An 18,697-nucleotide genomic window follows, 5' to 3' on the forward strand; every position below is an offset into this window, starting at 1 on the left:
AGTATCTCAATGAAGTGTGAGAGGCTGGATGGAGCTGAGAGTTTTTAACCTGTCCGCCTGTTTCAAGATGAGGTGTAGTTGCTGTGGTTGGAGCTTGATGTTGAGTGAGGACAGTCCTGCAAAGAATCTCAGAGTTGGCCAGCATTGGAATTGCTATAGTTGAGGGAATACTTGCTACAGGGTGAGGAGATGACCAGCACTATTTGACTTTAGAGTGGGAGAAAAGAATAATTTAGGTTTGGCCAGGATTAGAAGTGGACATGGGCTCATAAGGTATATGCGCCACATTAATAAAGTACATCTGGAGATACAATGGCATGTAAGTAAGGCAATGCTACAGTGGTCATGGGGGATTTCAATATGCAGTTGGACTGGGAAAATCAGATTGGTACTGCACCTCAAGAGAGGGAATTTGTTTATTTGAGTTTAGTTTATTGTCACATGTACGAAGGTACAGCGAAAAGCTTTTGTTGCAAGCTATCCAATCAGCGGAAGGACAATACATGATTACAATTGAGACATTTACAGTACATAGATACATGATAAGGGAATAACGTTTAGAGCAAGGTAAAGCCAGTGTAGAGTGCCTACGAGATAGTTCCTTAGAGTGAGCCTGTCAGGGAAAAGGCAATTCTGGATTTGGTATTGTGTAATGAACTGGATTCGATTAGGGAGCTTCAGGTAAAGGAACCACAAGGAGGTAGCGACCATAATATGATAAAATTCAACCTGCAATTTGAGAGGGAGAAGATAAAATCGGATGTGTCGGGATTACTGTTGAGCAAAGGTGACCACAGAAGCATGATGGAGGAGCTGGCAAAAGTTGATTGGAAAGGGACCCTTGCAGGAATGACGGTGGAACAGCAATGGCAGGAATTTCTGAGAACAATTCAGAAGATGCAGGATCTTTTCATTCCAAGGAGGAAGAAGAGATTCTAGGGGGAATATGAGGCGGCCGTGGCTGACAAGGGAAGTCAAAGACAGCATAAAACTAAAAGAGAAGGCATACAACACTGCAAAGATTAGTGGGAAGCCAGAGGATTGGGAAACTTAAAAAAAACAAAAAAACAGCAGAAGGTAACCAAAAAGGCAATATGGGGAGAAAAGATATGAAAGTAAGCAACCCAATATTATAAAAGAGGATAGCAAAAGTTTTTTCACGTATAAACAAAGTATAAAAGAGGCAAGAGTGGACTGCTGGAAAATGATGCTGGAGCAATGATAATGAGGAATAAAGAAATGGCAGATGAATTGAACAAGTTTTTTGCATCAGTCTTCATAGTGGAAGACACCAACAACATGCAAGAGAGTCAGGGGGTGGAAGTTAGTGGAGTGCCGATTATTAAGGAGAAGGTGCTTGGGAAACTGAAGGTCTGAAGGTGGATGTCACCTGGACTTGTTGGACTGCACCGCAGGTGGCTTTAGAGATTGCGGAGACATTAGTTGTGATCTTTCATGAATCATTAGAGTCAGCAGTAGTTCTAGATGATTGGAAAATTGTAAATATTACCCCGCTGTACAAGAAAGGAACAACGCGGAAGAGTGGAAACTATAGGCCAGTTAGCCTGACTTCAGTGGTTGGTAAGATTTTACAGTCCAAGGATGAGGTTTCTGTATATTTAGAAGCACACGATAAAATAGGCCAAAGCCTGCATGGTTTTGTGAAAGGGAGATCTTGTCTGAGAAGCCTGTTGGAATTTTTTGAGGAACTAAATAGCAGGATAGACAAAGGAGAGTCAGTGGATGTGGTTTTCCAGGATTTGTTAAGGTGCGATAAAAGATTGTGCTTAAGAGCCCATGATATCAGAGGGCTGATACAAGCATGGATAGCAGGTTTAGGGCAAAGAATGGCAATAAAGGAGGCCTTTTCTGGTTGGCTGCCAGTGACTAGCAGCGTTCCGTAGGGGTTAGTGCTGTGGCCGCTACTCTTCAGGATGTATATCAATGATTTAGATGAGGGAATTGAAGGCTTTGTGGCCAAGTTTGCAGATGATACGAAGATAGGTAGTGTAGAGAAAGCAGGGACTCTGCAGAAGGACTTGGACAGGTTGGGAAAGTGGGCTGAGAATACAAGTGTGGAGTCTTGCACTTTGGTAGTAGGAATAAAGGTGTAGACTATTTTCTAAATGGGGAGGTGCAAAGGGATTTGTGAGTGCTGGTGCTTGATTCCTAAAAAGTTAAATTGCAAATGGAATTGGTAGTAAGGAAGGCAAATTCAATGTTTGCATTTATTTAGAGAGGGCTAGAATAGACAAAAACAGGGAAGTAATACTGAGGCTTTATTTGGAGTATTGTGAACAGTTTTGGGCCCCATATCTGAGGAAGAATGTGTTGGCTTTGGGAGGGTCCAGAGTAGATTTACGAGAATGATCCTTGGAATGATTGCATTAACATTTGATGAGCATTTGACAGCACTGTACTCGCTGAAGTTTAGAAGTATGGGGGGGGGGGGGGGGGGGGGGGGGGGGATCATCATTGAAACCGGAGAGTGAAAGGCCTAGATAGAGTGGATGTGAGAGGATGTTTAACCAGTGGGAAAATCTAGGACCAGAGCCTTAGAATAAAAGGTTGTACTTTTAGAAAGGTAATGAGGAGGAATTTCTTCAGTCAGAGAGTGGTGAATCTGTGGAATTTATTGCCACAGAAGTCTGTAGAGCCTGTGGATATTCTGTGGAGATTGACAGATTTTTGCCTAGTAAAGGATTATGGGAAGAGGGCAGGAGAATGGGGTTGAGAGGGAAAGATAGATAGCGGAATAGACTTGATGGGCTGAATGGCCTAATTCTGCTTCTAGAACATGAATTTATGTGGGGGGCAGGAATGGAAGGGATAACGAAATTGAGCCAAAATGTACAGAGGACATCAAAGTGGTTTTGTGAGGAAGGGAGTGAATCTTCGATGAAGGGAGGGGTGACTGAGCTCTGGGTGAGGGGAGACCCAGGGCCCAGGTGAGGTGGGGGAGGGATGAACTGGGCCTGAGTGGGGAGGGTAAGGGGTAACTGTTTCCTGGATGAGGAGGGAGAGGGGTGACTCGGGCCTGGTGAGGATTGAGTGGTGACCAGGGCCTCAGGTGTGAGGTGGTGGAGGGATGACTGTTCCCCCGCCTGAGGTGAGGGTGGGGTGACGACCCCACGGGAGGTGAGGGTAGGGTGATTGGGGGTGGGAGGGGGGAGTGAGCATTGAGTCTGGAACTTAGGAGGCAGTGGGTAGGCAAACATCAGTCAGACGAGCTGGCACACTACATTCCATATCGTAGCATTTCTGCATGTGTCTGGCCCTTGGAATCTCTGTGTTCACTATTTCTGTGCAACACGTACATGATCTGACTCTCCTCGCTGTTCACTGTTTCAGACTGTTAATGGTAACGTGGAAGCAAAGTGTGTGTGTTTCTACCGGAGACGGGACATTTCGAGCAGTCTCATCGCACTCGCTGACAAACATGCAAGTAAGTGTTTTTATTTAACGTAAACATTTGATGTAACATTGGCCGCAAAGCTCCATTTATTGCTTATCCCTCCTCTTTGATAAGCTAATGGGGAGGTTTTCTCCCAGTCTCCATTTTTGTTTGGCATTTTTATACCTCCTTGATGCCTCACTTGTTCAGGTGTTGCCTTGCACCAAGTTTTGCTCTTGTGTTCATGTTGGGACAGGCTTTAATGAGATCTGTGGTGCAAATGAGCACCACTGAGAAGGTTGTTTGCAGTTGATGCTGCTCAATGCCACTTCAACAACCATTTTCATCATTTTGTTGATGAGTGAATGCAGTCCAGATTTGTACTTTTTGCTGACATGAGTAACTAGGAAATGTTCCAAGTTGTCTTGCAATTTAGTGGGTGCCTGTGATGAAGTTCTACTGAAAGACACGACTAAGACAGAGGCACCAGTGTGCTTGGGATCGGTAGCCTTGGTTACATTCAGAGAGCGTGACTTTATATTTGCATTGTGTAGAGTGAATCTCACTAATAGAGTGTTTAATGTTGTATGCAACGGGAACGGAACAATTAAATTCTTATTTGATGATGCCTTTAGAGGCATATTAAGGCACCAACATGACAAATAAATATACAAAAGGCAATAATACAATAAATTGTCAATTTTACTTGGTAACTAAACCACAATAGTGCAAACTGTAGTACATAGTGCAACCTATAAGAAGACCATAGTTGTTTGGTGTTGAGGTAGGGTTGTGGCTAGGGTAGTTAAAGAGCCTGACATCTGATGAGAAGAAACTAAACTTGAAACCCGAGGTCCCGGTTCTCAGGCTCCTGTCCCTTCTTCCCGATGATAACAGCAAGATGCTAGTCTGGCCAGGGTGGTGTGGGTCTTTGATGTCTGCGTGAGGTCTTGTTTCATTGTTTCACCAAACTCGCGGGACTTGGTGTTAGCACTCATCCCTGCAATTGGATCCTTGAATTTCTGACCAACAGACCACAATCAGTGAGGATAGTGGACAAATCAGCCTCTATGATACAATACAATACCGTTTATTTGTCATTTGAACCTCACATGAAGTTCAAACGAAATTTGGTTTCTGCAGTCATACAACAAGAAAAGAACCAAGGCACACACCAACACAATCCACACAAACATCCATCACAGCGAATCTCCTCCTCACTGTGATGGAAGGCAAAGTCTTGTCTCTCCCCTGCTCTCCATTCTTCTCCCGATGTCAAAGTCAAAGCCCCCCGGCGGGCGCTAGAAAGTCCCGCGGCTGTTTAAGCCGCGCGGGGCGATGTAAGGCCCCGCACCAGGTCACCTTCAACCCCGCAATTCGGGCGGGAGAAGTTGCTGGTGCCCCGTAAAGCTGTCTCCCACCGGGGACCCGCGAGCTCCCGGTGTCACCATCCACCGGAGTCGGGTCGCAGCAGCGCTCAACCACAGCCCTCCATGCTCCGAAGCCGGCCAGCTCCACGATGGTAGGTCCGCAGCTCCGCGACTTGAGCCCCCAGCTCGTTCCGGTTGGAGGCTGCTCCACGGTGCTAGGCCCCAACGACAACGTAGACCCGACAGGGAAATGGTCGGGCCCCCGTACTGGGAAGAGATTTAAAAGTTTCCCCCACCCATCCCCCAGCCCCCCACACATACACAGTTAAAAACCCACTACAAACTATACCCTCACAGGACAATAAAATAGAAAAAGACAGATGGACTGCAGAGGTCGCTGCGTGTCGGTCGTGCCGCCCACCGGGGGTTGCTAATCCTCAACACTGGTGCTGCACAAGGATGCGTTCTCAGCCCCTTTCTTTGTACACTCCTTGTACACCCTCGACTGTGCAGCCAAGTACATATCTAATTCAATTTACAAATTCGCAGACGACACCACCATTGTCGGCCGGATATCAAATAATGATGAGACATGGTACAGGAAGGAGATTGAGAACCTCGTGACCTGGTGTTGAGACATCAACCTTTCTCTCAATGTCAGCAAAGCAAAGGAGATAGTGATCGACTTCAGGAAGTGAAGCGGTACACAAACCTCAGTCTGCATTGACGGCTCCAAAGTAGAGATGGTTGAAAGCTTCAAATTTCTAGGAGTTAATATCACCAACAACTTCTCCCGGGCCACCCATATTGAAGCAATGGCCAAGAAAGCACTCCAATTACTCTTACTTCCTTAAAGGCTTAGGAAGTTCCGCATGTCCCCAACAACTCTCACCAACTTCTACCGTAGAAAGCATTTTATCCAGATGTACTGTGATTTGCCGCCGACAGAGAGTCGGCCCCGAGAAAGAGGGAGAGAGAGAGTCGGCCCTGAGCGAGAGAGAGAGTTGGCCCCGAGAATGAGGGAGAGAGTGTGAGAGTCAGCCCCGAGAGAGAGGGGGGGGGAGGGAGGGAGGGGGGGGGGGGGGAGGGTGGGGAGGGGGGGGGGGAGGAGGGGGGGGGGGGGGGGGAGGAGGGAGGGGGGGGAGGGGGGGGAGGAGAGAAGTAGAGGGAGAGAGAGAGACAGATATATACCCCCACGTGTTGAGTTGGGGAAGGGCCTGTATTATCCCCCAGTGTCTGGAGGTCGAGCAACAACAAAACGTCATAAATGTGGCACCCTCTCCCTACTCGGTCGTTCCGCTCCCTCACCGGGTACCCCCTGGCCCGGTTATCAGTGATAGCTCAGCCCCCCCACTTTCAAAAATGTTCCGTGGCCCCTGTTATACGTTGGATTGGTTGCATCTGATCAAGGATGAGATCCACATCCCATGGGGCCTGTGTGGAAAACCAGGGCCAAGCATCTGAGCAGACTTAAGTTCAAGAAACGTGGAACGGCACACAACAGTCGCACGGAAAAAAGTGTGGGAAGAGAAGGAATTTGGAGGAGAAAATCAAGTGGAATGCAGTCAGAGATTTGCCCTAATTAATCAAAGGCCTTTGGATGTTTTTACTTGTCTCTGACAGTCACAGGCATTTAAAAGGAACTAAAATAGATATAAATAATTAAATGAAATAAAGACTATTGGTATGGAAAGCAATTTAATAAAAAGTGCTGTACAATGCTAAATAAATAAAGCAAAATAATCTCGACACTTTACTCTTGCTAGAGACTTGTCAACTTCTTTCCACTTCAAGGATAGTTCCCTGTATGTTAGGCAGCACTGGTGTAAAGCTGAGGGACAGGGGGTATAGATTATCCAACCATCTGTCCAGAAAGAACTTCACTGCAGGACCAATCGATGAATCCATTGGTATGGGTGAGATGACAGCTGAGGCCAATAAGTTATAAAATCTGAGATTGGTTACAGCATTATCTTGGCTCTCTCCCACAGCAAAGTTGGTGAGAGTGGCACTAGTAGTCTCTTGGGGAAACCATCTAATTCTTGGCTCTTTTAGTACTGATGAAAAGTCAGCAACTTAAAATGGTGACTGTTTCTCTCCCCACAGAGACTGCATGGCCTGTTGAGTGTCTGTAGCATTTTCTGTCTCTGTTTCAGATTCCATTTACTGCATTTTTCTTTTGCTTTTCAATTTACTGTTTAATGCACTGCCACTTTCTCTCCAGCAATGCCCACCTTGAAGAAACTATGTTGCACTCAAGGAGGTTCTATTTATAAACAATATTGATTTCTAAGCTTGTCAATTTGGATGAAAGATTGTCAACTTGAAATGTTGACTCTGCTTTTTAGGCTGTGGGCCGAGCATCAAAAATGTGTTTAGAAATCAATTTTCGTGACCCACGTCCCGGAACTACATGAAATATTGCACAGATTTAGATGAAATATAATTGGGAAGGGAGTCATAACTCGTCAGTGCCAAAAGTTGCACATTAGCTAATTAAACTAATTAGAAAATGAGATCGGAAAAGGAAGCGCCATCTTGTGTCCAATGCCCATATTACACCATTGGGAGCCTATTTCCGTCTTGCAGTCTATTTAAACTATTATTATACCATATATATATATATTTGACTTGTGAATATGACTGTAATCGTATATAATTATGTATAATTGTATTCTATAAAAATAATATAATGAATATAATTGTGAGTTTTGTTTGAATGAGACTGCCGCAGAGGTCCTCTTGAACCAGCCTAATTAATAGGTCAGGGCAATTCTTCTGGGTTCCCCCGTTTACTGAACCCCACTGACTGCCAGTGTGCAGAGTGGGGGTCATGGCCATAGTGGGACTGGGGCAGTGCCAGGCTGGGGGAAGGCTAAGGCAGGAAAATGCCCCCTAACACTAACTCGCCCCCCTCCCAGAGCTGCCCAAGGCTGGAGCTGGAGCTGCTTTGGGACCGGCTGCGGGCTTATTACTGTGGCCCCGCAGCGTCCATCTCGGCCAGCATGCTCTTCTGGTGGTGACGATGGAGGGGGGCAGCACTGCCTTGCACGTCGCCCGGGCCGCCTTCAGCAGCCAGATAGCGCCAGCTCCATCAGACCGCCCGTTCGCTTGCTGCAACACCGGCCGGCCGACAGCCCGACTGACTCCTCGCAGCACTCACAGGAGGCCCGGCCCAACCCTCACCTCCTGGCGGCTCAACCCTCACCTCCCAGCGGAGGCCCAGCCCAAGGCTCACCTCCCGGCGGCCCAACTCTCACCTCCTGGCGGTGGCCCAGCCCAACCTGCACCTTCAACGGCCCGATTGACAGATTGACAGACTGACTGACAAACAGACTGACCCTAATCGTAACCCTAGCTCTACATTTGTTATTTATCATTTTTATTTACCAGTACACATATAACATTATAAAGATGAATCAAATGAAAAACAAAATTATCAGCAAGGTTAGCGTTACCTTTATCCTTGGAAACCTTGTTATTGTTTTGATGTAATGAGGAGGCAGCCATGATCCCAGCGTCCTCGCTGCCTAGCGACCATAAAACAAAGCGCGGGATTGGCCTATTTGCGTCCGACCTCAATGTCAAACGTGCATTGATTGGGCAATTACTACTCAGAATATTTGAGGTTTTTCTCATATTTCTAAAAAAATGTGCAGATTTTGGTCTTGAGGAGTTTCAGGTATGATTTATATAATATTTTTACACAATATGTTAAAAATTCAGGTAGTTCTGTGAGTTGGGTCACGAAACTAAATGAAAAAGCTCCTTGGCCCACAGCCTATTTCTCTTCATGAAAGCTGCCTAAGGTAATGCCCCTGTCCCACATAGGAAACCTGAACGGAAACCTCTGGAGACTTTGCGCTCCACCCAAGGTTTCCGTGCGGTTCCCGGAGATTTTTGTCAGTCTCCCTACCTGCTTCCACTACCTGCAAACCTTCGGCAACCACCTGCAACCTCCGGGAACCGCACGGAAACCTTGGGTGGGGCGAAAAGTCTCCAGAGGTTTCGGTTCAGGTTTCCTAAGTGGGACAGGGGCTTTACTGAGCATTTCCTGCATTCTCTGTTTCTCCAACAGAGAATATTGTGGTTGGAGGGTATTAGAACTGATGTGTTTGGTAACTGATCAGACCACTGAAAAAACATATCAAAAGAACTTGGTGGAATAAATAGTATGCAATCATTTGCAGTTTAAAATAAATTCTCATCATAGAGTCTTACAGTGCGGAAGTAGACCCTTCGGCCCATGCCAACCAAGATGTCCCATCTACACCAGTCCCACCTGCCCAAGTTTGGCACATATCCATCTAAACCTTTTGTATCTATCTATGTGCCTGTCCAAGTGTCTTAGCTCTCTACCACAGCAAAGTTGGTGAGAGTAAATTGCGTTGCATTATGCTTCCTTTGTTGGACTAAAGTGACTAATCTGTGTGCTTCACTCACACAAGATCAACTTCTCATCAAAACCAAGTGATAAACTAGCAAATAGAAACTTTGGTTATGCTACCAATACTCCCAGATGCCTAAAGTCTTTAGAATTAGGACTATCTTCATCAAAAACTCTGTAATATTTACATATATGCACTTATGGGCAATATGTTAATACTGAATATGACAATTTCAATAATAATGTACAAGTATTGGTAGCTTTTGACAAAATAAATTTTGACAAAGTTGTCCCAGTGACAAAGCCATCTTTTGTTTCTATGCTTAATGTTGTGTAGTGATAGCAACATCATCACAATGTTGACCTTTGATAGGCGTATATTGGAAGCAAATTAACTTTGTCTTTACTCCACACACGAGTGTTAAACGGTGTGAAAAGTACAAAAGGTGTACGTTTTACATAAGTGTACGTTACGCTCTTTCCAGCGTAATGACATCCTTCCTATAGCCGGGTGACCAAAACTGAACGCCGTACTCGAAGTGCGGTCTTACCTTACGTATTTTCTCGTGTAGATTGGTTAGGAACGTAACTGGAAGCTGCTGTTGGAGACGGGAGGAATGCTTAAAATAGTTGATAATTATTTTACAATGACTTGGATTAAGTCATCTTTTGATAAATACAGTGTTACAGAGGAAGTTGACAGGACATTGGACAATATCAAAATAGAGGATATAAAGGGGCGCGGAACAGGTCAAGTGGTCAGATGGGTAAATTCAAAGTTGTTGGAGAGAGTGATTTAGCAAACAGGCCATTCAACCCATCAAAGTCCATGATGGCCATCAATCACCCATTCACCGCTAATCCTACATTAATCTGAAATACTCCTCCTGGATTCTATCACTCACCTACATACTAGGAACAATTTACAGCAGCCATTTAAACTACCAACCTGCACATCTTTGGGATCTAGGAGGAAACCTTTGCAGTCCCAGGGTGAATGTGCAGACAGCACCCGAGTGCAGGATTGGACCCGGGTCACTGGTGTTGTGAAACAGCTGTGTTGCTCTGCTGGCACGAGTCTTCCACTTTTCCTTGTGTACAGGTGTGCTGTCAAAGGACTGGAGGTGGCAAATAAGTGTTCAAACTTTAACGAGGGATAAATTTGACAAGGACAGGATAGTTAGTTTTAAACATTGATGGAGAAGCTTTCACTAACAGTAACCAGTGTGAAAGTACCTTGTGAACAGGAGCCTTGTTGAGGAGATATTTTTGTGGGGTGGGTTGAGACAAATATGTGATCAAATATTTGATGCATTAATAGTGAGGGGGAAATGAGAGCTTCCAAAGTTCATGGTGCTTCCAAAGTACACAAGAAATCTACAGAAGGTAGGAGGCCATTTTGTCCATGATGGCTGAATGTGTGCTATCCAGCCTGCTCCTGCCTTCCAATGTTTGCTCCATAGTTTTGTGGATTACTGTAACATGGGTTCTCGCCCAAGCATTGTCAATGTGAAGATGGTTTCTGCCTTCACTGCGCTTTCAAGGAGTGAGTTCCAGAACTTCAACCTCTGGATGCAAGGAAAGTCTTTCCCCAATTTAATTGTAATCATATCTAATTTAAATCGACTAGCCAAGTTATTGAGCCCTCTGTTAAATGAAATGGATCCTTCATATCCATTCGGCTTCAACCTTGCATAATTTAATGCAGCACAGTTAAATTCATGCTCAACATTCGAGCAAAAGCAGCTGCAGCCAAACCAATAAGCAAGTTCGCTATTCCGAAAAACGCAAGGAATCATGGGATTTGTCAAAGGTCACTCGCGATAAACATTCTTGGCAGCTGTGCTGCTGCAGGTATACAGACCTGCGTTTCATCAGTAGTCGGGTTCGAACCCGGGTCCGGCGCTGCAAGCGCTATTGAATTGCTACTGGACCGTCCCCGTCTCCTGCCGAGTGTCCCATCCCTGTCCAGGGGCGGCCGGAGATGTGCGGGGTGACCCTGGACTGACGGGACACTGACCCGGAACAGTGGCGGCCCAGGCTTACAGCCAGCGCGGAGAAGAAGGGCTAACTCCAGCTCAACTCTGCCTGTCCCGCCGGGTTAACCGACAGCCCTGGACTGACGGGACACCGGACCGGAGCAGTGACGGCCCAGCCAGCGCGGAGAGGAAACGCTTACTCCACTGCTCCGGGCCATTGTCCCGACAGTCCAGGGTCACCCGGACATCTCCGGCCGCCCCCGGACAGGGAAGAGACATTTGGGAGGGGATGGGGACGGTCCAGTAGTAATTCAACAGCGCTTGCAGCGCCGGAGACACAGGTTTGACCCTGACTATGGATGAAACGCAGGTCTGTATACAAGCAACAGCACAGCTGCCGAGAATGTTTATCGCGAGTGACCTATGACCTGGGCATGTTCAGTCGGAATACCAAACTCGCTTATTTTCTTGTGAACCCCTGTCAGCTTGCACACTCACTTCCTGTATTGTGATGGTAGACAAACGTGCTGGAGAAACTTAACGGGTGCAGCAGCATCTATGGAGCAAAGGAAATAGGCAACGCTTCAGGCCGAAACCCTCCTTCAGACCTGTAATGTGATGCCCAGCAATGGAAATAGTACTCTAACCACATCCAAGTATTCTTTTACAAAGTTCCAACAGCCTAGTCAATACCTCAGCCAATAAAGTTTCCAGTTTATTTGATTTACTCTTTAACAATCCTGCTACCGTCTGGAATCTATGGTCTTGCTCTCTGACATTCCACTGTTATTCAGAATTTTATTATTTAGTCTATATTCCACTTCCTTGTTTGTCCACCCCAAAAGTATCAATTTCTCCTTCCAATTAAGTTGCAGATGTCACTTTTCTGCTCACCATCAGCCCATCGGGAAAGACCCTCTCATTTGTACCTTTTTCCCCTCACTGTTGATCACAGTGCCACTCTCAAACATTTATTCACTTTCTGAGCTCTGGACTTCTACTGTCACGACCACCATTCATTGCCTTTGTGAAGGTTGTGGTAAGTGAGCTGTCCTTTGCCATTGGGCAGGGAGTTCCCAAGATTTAGACGGCAATGATGAAGAAATGCCGATTATATTTGTCGTTCAATTCATGCAGATGAGGGCTTGAAGGTTTATGCCCCACGTTGGTCCATTGACTGTGCTGCCTGCCGGTTTGGTCTGGAAGCCCTGTCCTTCGGGGCACCGTCAGTCAATTGGAGCTGCTTCTAATAAGCTACTCATGGTGTTGGACATCAAAGCTCCCGCAATGCATTCCGTGCCACTTTCAGTGCTCCCTTCAACATGTAGGATAACTGAATGATAAGGTGAGGGAGAACAATAGTATATAGGGCGATGGGTGTATGGAACAAGCTGCCAGAGGAGGTAGTTGAGGCTGGGACTATCCCAACATTTCATAAACAGTTATAAACAGGTTTGAAGGGATATGGACCAAGCATAGGCAGGTGGGACTAGTGTAGCTGGGGCATGTTGGCCAGTGTGGGCAAGTTGGGTTGAGGGGCCTGATTCCTCACTGTATCACTCTATGACTCTATGACTAATAATCAGGAGGTTTGCTTGTTGATGTTGATCCTGCTGCCATGAGACTTGGTGGGGGTCCGGTTGAGCGCTTCTCGGATGGGGCCGGCTTGTATGTGCAGCACTGTGTCCATGGTACAGGACACACTCAAGAATTGCAGTGGGGGAGACGCGAGGATCTTCAGCAAAACACAGTGCTGGAGGAACTCAGCGAGTCAGGCTACATCTGTGGAGGGAATAGATAGGTGACATTTTGAGTCAGGACTCTACTTCAGACTGAAGATAGACACAAAAGGCTGGAGTAATTCAGCGGGTCAGACAGCATCTCTGGCGAAAAGGAATAAGTGACATTTTGGGTCGAGACCCTTCTTTAGAGTTGAGACCTTCTCGACCTGAAACGCCACCTATTCCTTTTCTTCAGAGATGCTGTCTTACCCGCTGAGTTACTCCAGCTTTTTATGTCTATAGAAACATATAGAAATTAGGTGCAGGAGTAGGCCATTCGGCCCTTCGAGCCTGCACCACCATTCAATATGATCATGGCTGACCATCCAACTCAGTATCCCGTACCTGCCTTCTCTCCATACCCACTGATCCCCTTAGCCACAAGGGCCACATCAAACTCCCTCTTAAATATAGCCAATGAACTGGCCTCAACTACCCTCTGTGGCAGAGAGTTCCTGAGATTCACCACTCTCTGTGTGAAAAAAGTTCTTCTCATCTCGGTTTTAAAGGATTTCCCTCTTATCCTTAAGCTGTGACCCCTTGTCCTGGACTTCCCCAACATCGGGAACAATCTTCCTGCATCTAGCCTGTCCAACCCCTTAAGAATTTTGTAAGTTTCTATAAGATCTCTCTCAATCTCCTAAATTCTAGAGAGTATAAACCAAGTCTATCCATTCTTTCTTCATAAGACAGTCCTGACAGCCCAGGAATCAGTCTGGTGAACATTCTCTGCACTCCCTCTATGGCAATAATGTCCTTCCTCAGATTTGGAGACCAAAACTGTACGCAATACTCCAGGTGTGGTCTCACCAAGACCCTGTACAACTGCAGTAGAACCTCCCTGCTCATATACTCAAATCCTTTTGCTATGAAAGCTAACATACCATTCGCTTTCTTCACTGCCTGCTGCACCTGCATGCCTACTTTCAATGACTGGTGTACCATGACACCCATGCCTCGCTGCATCTCCCTTTTCCTAATCGGTCACCATTTAGATAATAGTCTGCTTTCCTGTTTTTCCCACCAAAATGGATAACCTCACATTTATCCACATTATACTGCATCTGCCAAACATTTGCCCACTCACCCAGCCTATCCAAGTCACCTTGCAGTCTCCTAGCATCCTCCTCACAGCTAACACTGCCCCCCAGCTTAGTGTCATCCGCAAACCTGGAGATATTGCCATCAATTCCCTCGTCCAAATGATTAATATATATTGTAAATAGCTGGGGTCCCAGCACGGAGCCTTGCGGTACCCCACTAGTCACTGCCCGCCATTGTGAAAAGGACCCGTTTACTCCTACTCTTTGTTTCCTGTTTGCCAGCCAGTTCTCTATCCACATCAATACTGAACCCCCAATGCCATGTGCTTTAAGTTTGTATACTAATCTCTTATGTGGGAGCTTGTCGAAAGCCTTCTGGAAGTCCAGATACACCCACATCCACTGGTTCTCCCCTATCCACGCTACTAGTTACATCCTCGAAAAATTCTATAAGATTCGTCAGACATGATTTAACTTTCGTAAATCCATGCTGACTTTGTCCAATGATTTCACCACTTTCCAAATGTGCTGCTATCCCATCTTTAATAAATGACTCTAGCAGTTTCCACACTACCGATGTTAGACTAACTGGTCTGTAATTCCCCGTTTTCTCTCTCCCTCCCTTCTTAAAAAGTGGGGTTACATTTGCTACCCGCCAATCCTCAGGAACTACTCCAGAATCTAAAGAGTTCTGAAAGATTATTACTAATAGTCTATCTTCGGTTTGAACCAGCATCTGCAGTTCCTTCCGACACGTTTCCTCTACTTCAGACTGATCGTGGTGGAGGGGGAAAGCTGGAAAAAAGAGGTGGGGTCGGGAAAAAGCTTGGCAAGGGATGAGTAGGTACTCTAACTAGGACGGGTCTCCATAGGACCTTGTATTGGGGAATGAGTTTTGACCAGGTGGTTGAAGTTTCAGTGGGGGAGCATTTTGAAAGCAATGATTATAATTCTGTAACTTTTAAGTTAGTTTTGGATAAAGATAAGACTGGATCTTGGGGGAAAGTTGTAATTGGGTGAAGGCTAATTACAATGGTATTAGGTAGGAGATGGGGAAAGCAGTTTGATGATAAATCCACAGCTGACATGTGGAAACTTTTTAAACATCAGCTGGTTAGAGTTCAGGACCAACATGTTCTTGTGAGGGTGAAATATAAGGATGGCAAGGTTTGGGTACCTTGGATGACAAAATATATTGTAAGCTTAGTGAAAAAGAAAAGGGAAGTATATGTTTGGACCTTCAGTGCTTCTTAAACTGGTGAATGGTTCACCCATAGGTGAATGAAATTATTTTGGGGTGAATGAAACTATAGGGGTGAATGAAGGGTGAATGACTTAATTTATTCATATGTTTATACACAAGAGAGAATAAGACGGAAATTACCAAAAAACATAAGAACATTTGGTCGCGGGTGAATTAAATGTTGTGATAAAGACTCAAGGGTGAATGGCACTGAAATAATTTAAGAAGGTCTAGGAATCTGAGATCAGAGAATGCCCTTTTGGAATATAAAGGAAGCAGGAAAGAGCTTAATGAATTAGCTGGGCTTAAAATAAGGCAAGAAATATCTTTGGCAAGCATGAATAAGGTGAATCTGAATGCATTTTAAATAGATATTATGAGCAAAAGGCTGGTAAGATTGGTTCACGTGAGGACAATGGGGGGAATCTATGCATAAACTCGGAGGAAGTGGGCAAGGTCCTTGATGAGCACGTTCCAACAATATTCACCAAGGACCAGGGCAAGAATAATGGTGAGAATGGGTGTGTTGATAGTCAGGGGCATTTCAATAATAAAAAGGTGTGTGCATTGAGAAACTTTGAGGTGGATAAATTCCAGGGCCAGATGGAATCTATTGCAGGTTATTGACAGAGGGAAGGGAGGAGATGGCTGAGGCCTTGACAGAGATTTTTAGCCACAGGCGAGGTCCCAGAAGACTGGAGAATAGCCATTGTTGACCAACAAGGAAATTATAAGCTGGTGAGCCTTGCATGTGTGGTAGGCTTTATTGGAAAGATTCTTAGAGCAGGATTTTCTTGGGGGGGGGGGGGGGGGGGGGGGGGGGGGGGGGGGGGGGGATGACTGGTTAGGAAAAGTCAGCATGGCTGTGTGAAGAGGCGGTTCAGTCTCACAAAGAATGTGAAGACCGGAAAAGTTGCAGAAGAGGTGTATCAGGGTGTGGCCTGGATTGGAGTGTTTCAGCTGTGTGTGATGAGAGGTATAGAAAATGAGGTTTTTTTTTCCCCCAGGTGCCTGGAATGCCAGAGGAGCTTGTGGAGGTAGATAGATGATGATGTCCGCATGACATTTGGACAGACATTAAAAAAAGCAGGGAATAGAGAAATCTGGACCATGTGCAGGCAGATGGGATGAGATTAGTTTGGCATCGTGTTCAGCGCAGATATGTTGGGCCAAAGGGCCTGTTCCTGCACCTTATGGTTCCATGTTGACTAGACTGGGTAAAGGTGACAGATTTGTTCCCTTGAAATACATTAATGAACCAGCTCCGTAGCGAACCAGATTGGATTTTATGATAATTTGGTCATTTTACGATCATCATCACTAAGGTTATTGTTTTTATTACTTTCCAGTTCATTAACTGAATTTAAATTCAATTTATGCAGTGATAGGGTTTGCACGTGTCTTTATATTGTTCATCCAGGCTCCTGAGTAATTTACCGCTTTGCACCACTATCTCTTATTTAATTATCATCACCTTCTCTTTCCCCATTTATGTTTAATCATTTTGCGGTATACAACCAAAAAAGCCAGAAACTAAAACAAATCTAGTGGAATCCCACTGCAAATAGTTTGTGGTGCTCAAAGTGGCATCATTATCTTTGACTTCCTTGCAGAAGAGCCAGGAAGAGCATTTCTATTAAGGCGTCAACATTCAAATCAGGATTCTACTATTTGGTAGAATAGGGTGATGGAGCATGGAAACATGTCCTTTGGCCCAAATTGTCCATGCCAACCAAGATGCCACATCTACGCTGGTCCCACCTGCCTGCGTTTGGGTAATATCCCACTATACCTTTTCTTTTTTTTTCAATAAATATTTTTTATAGATTTTTAAAAGCATATACATATCATAACCAAAAAACAATTTCAATGGGAGATAGGTCCGTAGATTTTAAAGTGTCATTATTCATCCAATCCTGGATTCAAGTTTCAGTCAAGCTTCCGTGTTGAACCAATTTACCCTTTCAGAAAATCAATAAATGGAGACCATATAGTTCTGATTTGTCAATGAAGACAAGACCACTAAACCTTTTCTATCCATACAACTGTCTAACTGTCTTTTAATGCCTCAGCTACCTCCTAGAAACATAGAAACATAGAGAATAGGTGCCTGCATTCGGTAGGTCATTCGGCTCTTCGAGCCTGCACCGCCATTCAATATGATCATGGCTGATCCTGTACCTGCCTTCTCTCCATACCCCCTGATCCCTTTAGCCAGAAGGGCCACATCAAACTCCCTCTTAAATATAGCCAATGAACTGGCCTCAACTACCTTCTGTGGCAGACAATTCCGGTGATGCACCACTCTGTGTGAATTTTTTTTTCCTCATCTCGGTCCTAAAAGATTTCCCCCTTATCCTTAAACTGTGACCCCTTGTTCTGGACTTCCCCAACATCGGGAACAATTTTCCTGCATCTAGCCTGTCCAACCCCTTAAGAATGTTGTAAGTTTCTATAAGATCCCCCCTCAATCCTCTAAATTCTAGCGAGTACAAGCCAAGTCTATCCAGTCTTTCTTCATATGAAAGTCCTGACATCCCAGGAATCAGTCTGGTGAACCTTCTCTGTACTCCCTCTATGGAAAGAATGTCTTTCCTCAGATTAGGAGACCAAAACTGTATGCAATACTGCAGGTGTGGTCTCACCAAGACCATGTACAACTGCAGTAGAACCTCCCTGCTCCTATACTCAAATCCTTTTGCTATGAATGCTAACATACTTTTCGCTTTCTTCACTGCCTGCTGCACCTGCATGCCTACTTTCAATGACTGGTGTACCATGACACCCAGGTCTCGCTGCATCTCCCCTTTTCCTAATCGGCCACCATTCAGATAATAGTCTACTTTTCTGTTTCCTCACATTTATCCACATTATACTGCATCTGCCATGCATTTGCCCACTCACCCAGCCTATCCAAGTCACCTTGCAGCCTCCTAGCATCCTCCTCACAGCTAACACTGCCCCCCAGCTTCGTGTCATCCGCAAACTTGGAGATGTTGCATTCAATTCCCTCGTCCAAATCATTCTCATCCTCTGGCTGTTCGTTCCATATACCCACCACCCTCTGTATGAAATAGTTGCCCCTCATGTTCCTATTAAATCTTTTCCCTCTCACCTTAAACCTATGTCCTCTGATTCTTAATTCCCCTACTCTCGGTAAATGACCCCGTGCATGATGTGGGAAGGAACTGCAGATGCCGTTTTAAATTGAAGATAGACACAAAACGCGGGAGTAACTCAGCGAGACGGGCAGCATCTCTGGATGGAAAGAAAGGGGGACGTTTCGGGTCGAAACCCTTCTTCAGACAGAGTCAGGGGAGAGGGAGATAAGGAGCGTAAGGTGGATACAATGGAGGAGGCCCAGGACAGAAAGGTCAGTGTGGGAATGGGAGTTAAAGTTTTAGCAACCGGGAGATCAGGTCGGGTTGGGTGTTCAGCGAAACGATCGTCGAGCCTGCGCTTGGTCTCGCCGATATATAAGAGAAATGTGCATGATGTTG

At 45.5% G+C, this 18,697-nt stretch overlaps 1 protein-coding gene across 3 annotated transcripts in view; it reads left to right on the forward strand.

Moving 5' to 3' along the window:
- Window positions 1-18,697, forward strand: part of LOC129700464 (metastasis-associated protein MTA1-like) — a 126,797-nt gene that overhangs the window by 17,948 nt on the left and 90,152 nt on the right. For all 3 annotated transcript variants that reach the window (XM_055640970.1, XM_055640972.1, XM_055640971.1), the window contains exon 3: window positions 3,352-3,445. In XM_055640970.1, coding sequence (XP_055496945.1) covers window positions 3,352-3,445 — 94 coding nt within the window. The remainder of the gene's footprint in view (window positions 1-3,351; window positions 3,446-18,697) is intronic.

The sequence above is a fragment of the Leucoraja erinacea genome, chromosome 9, assembly GCF_028641065.1.
Source record: "Leucoraja erinacea ecotype New England chromosome 9, Leri_hhj_1, whole genome shotgun sequence".
In the NCBI taxonomy this organism is placed as follows: domain Eukaryota; kingdom Metazoa; phylum Chordata; class Chondrichthyes; order Rajiformes; family Rajidae; genus Leucoraja; species Leucoraja erinaceus.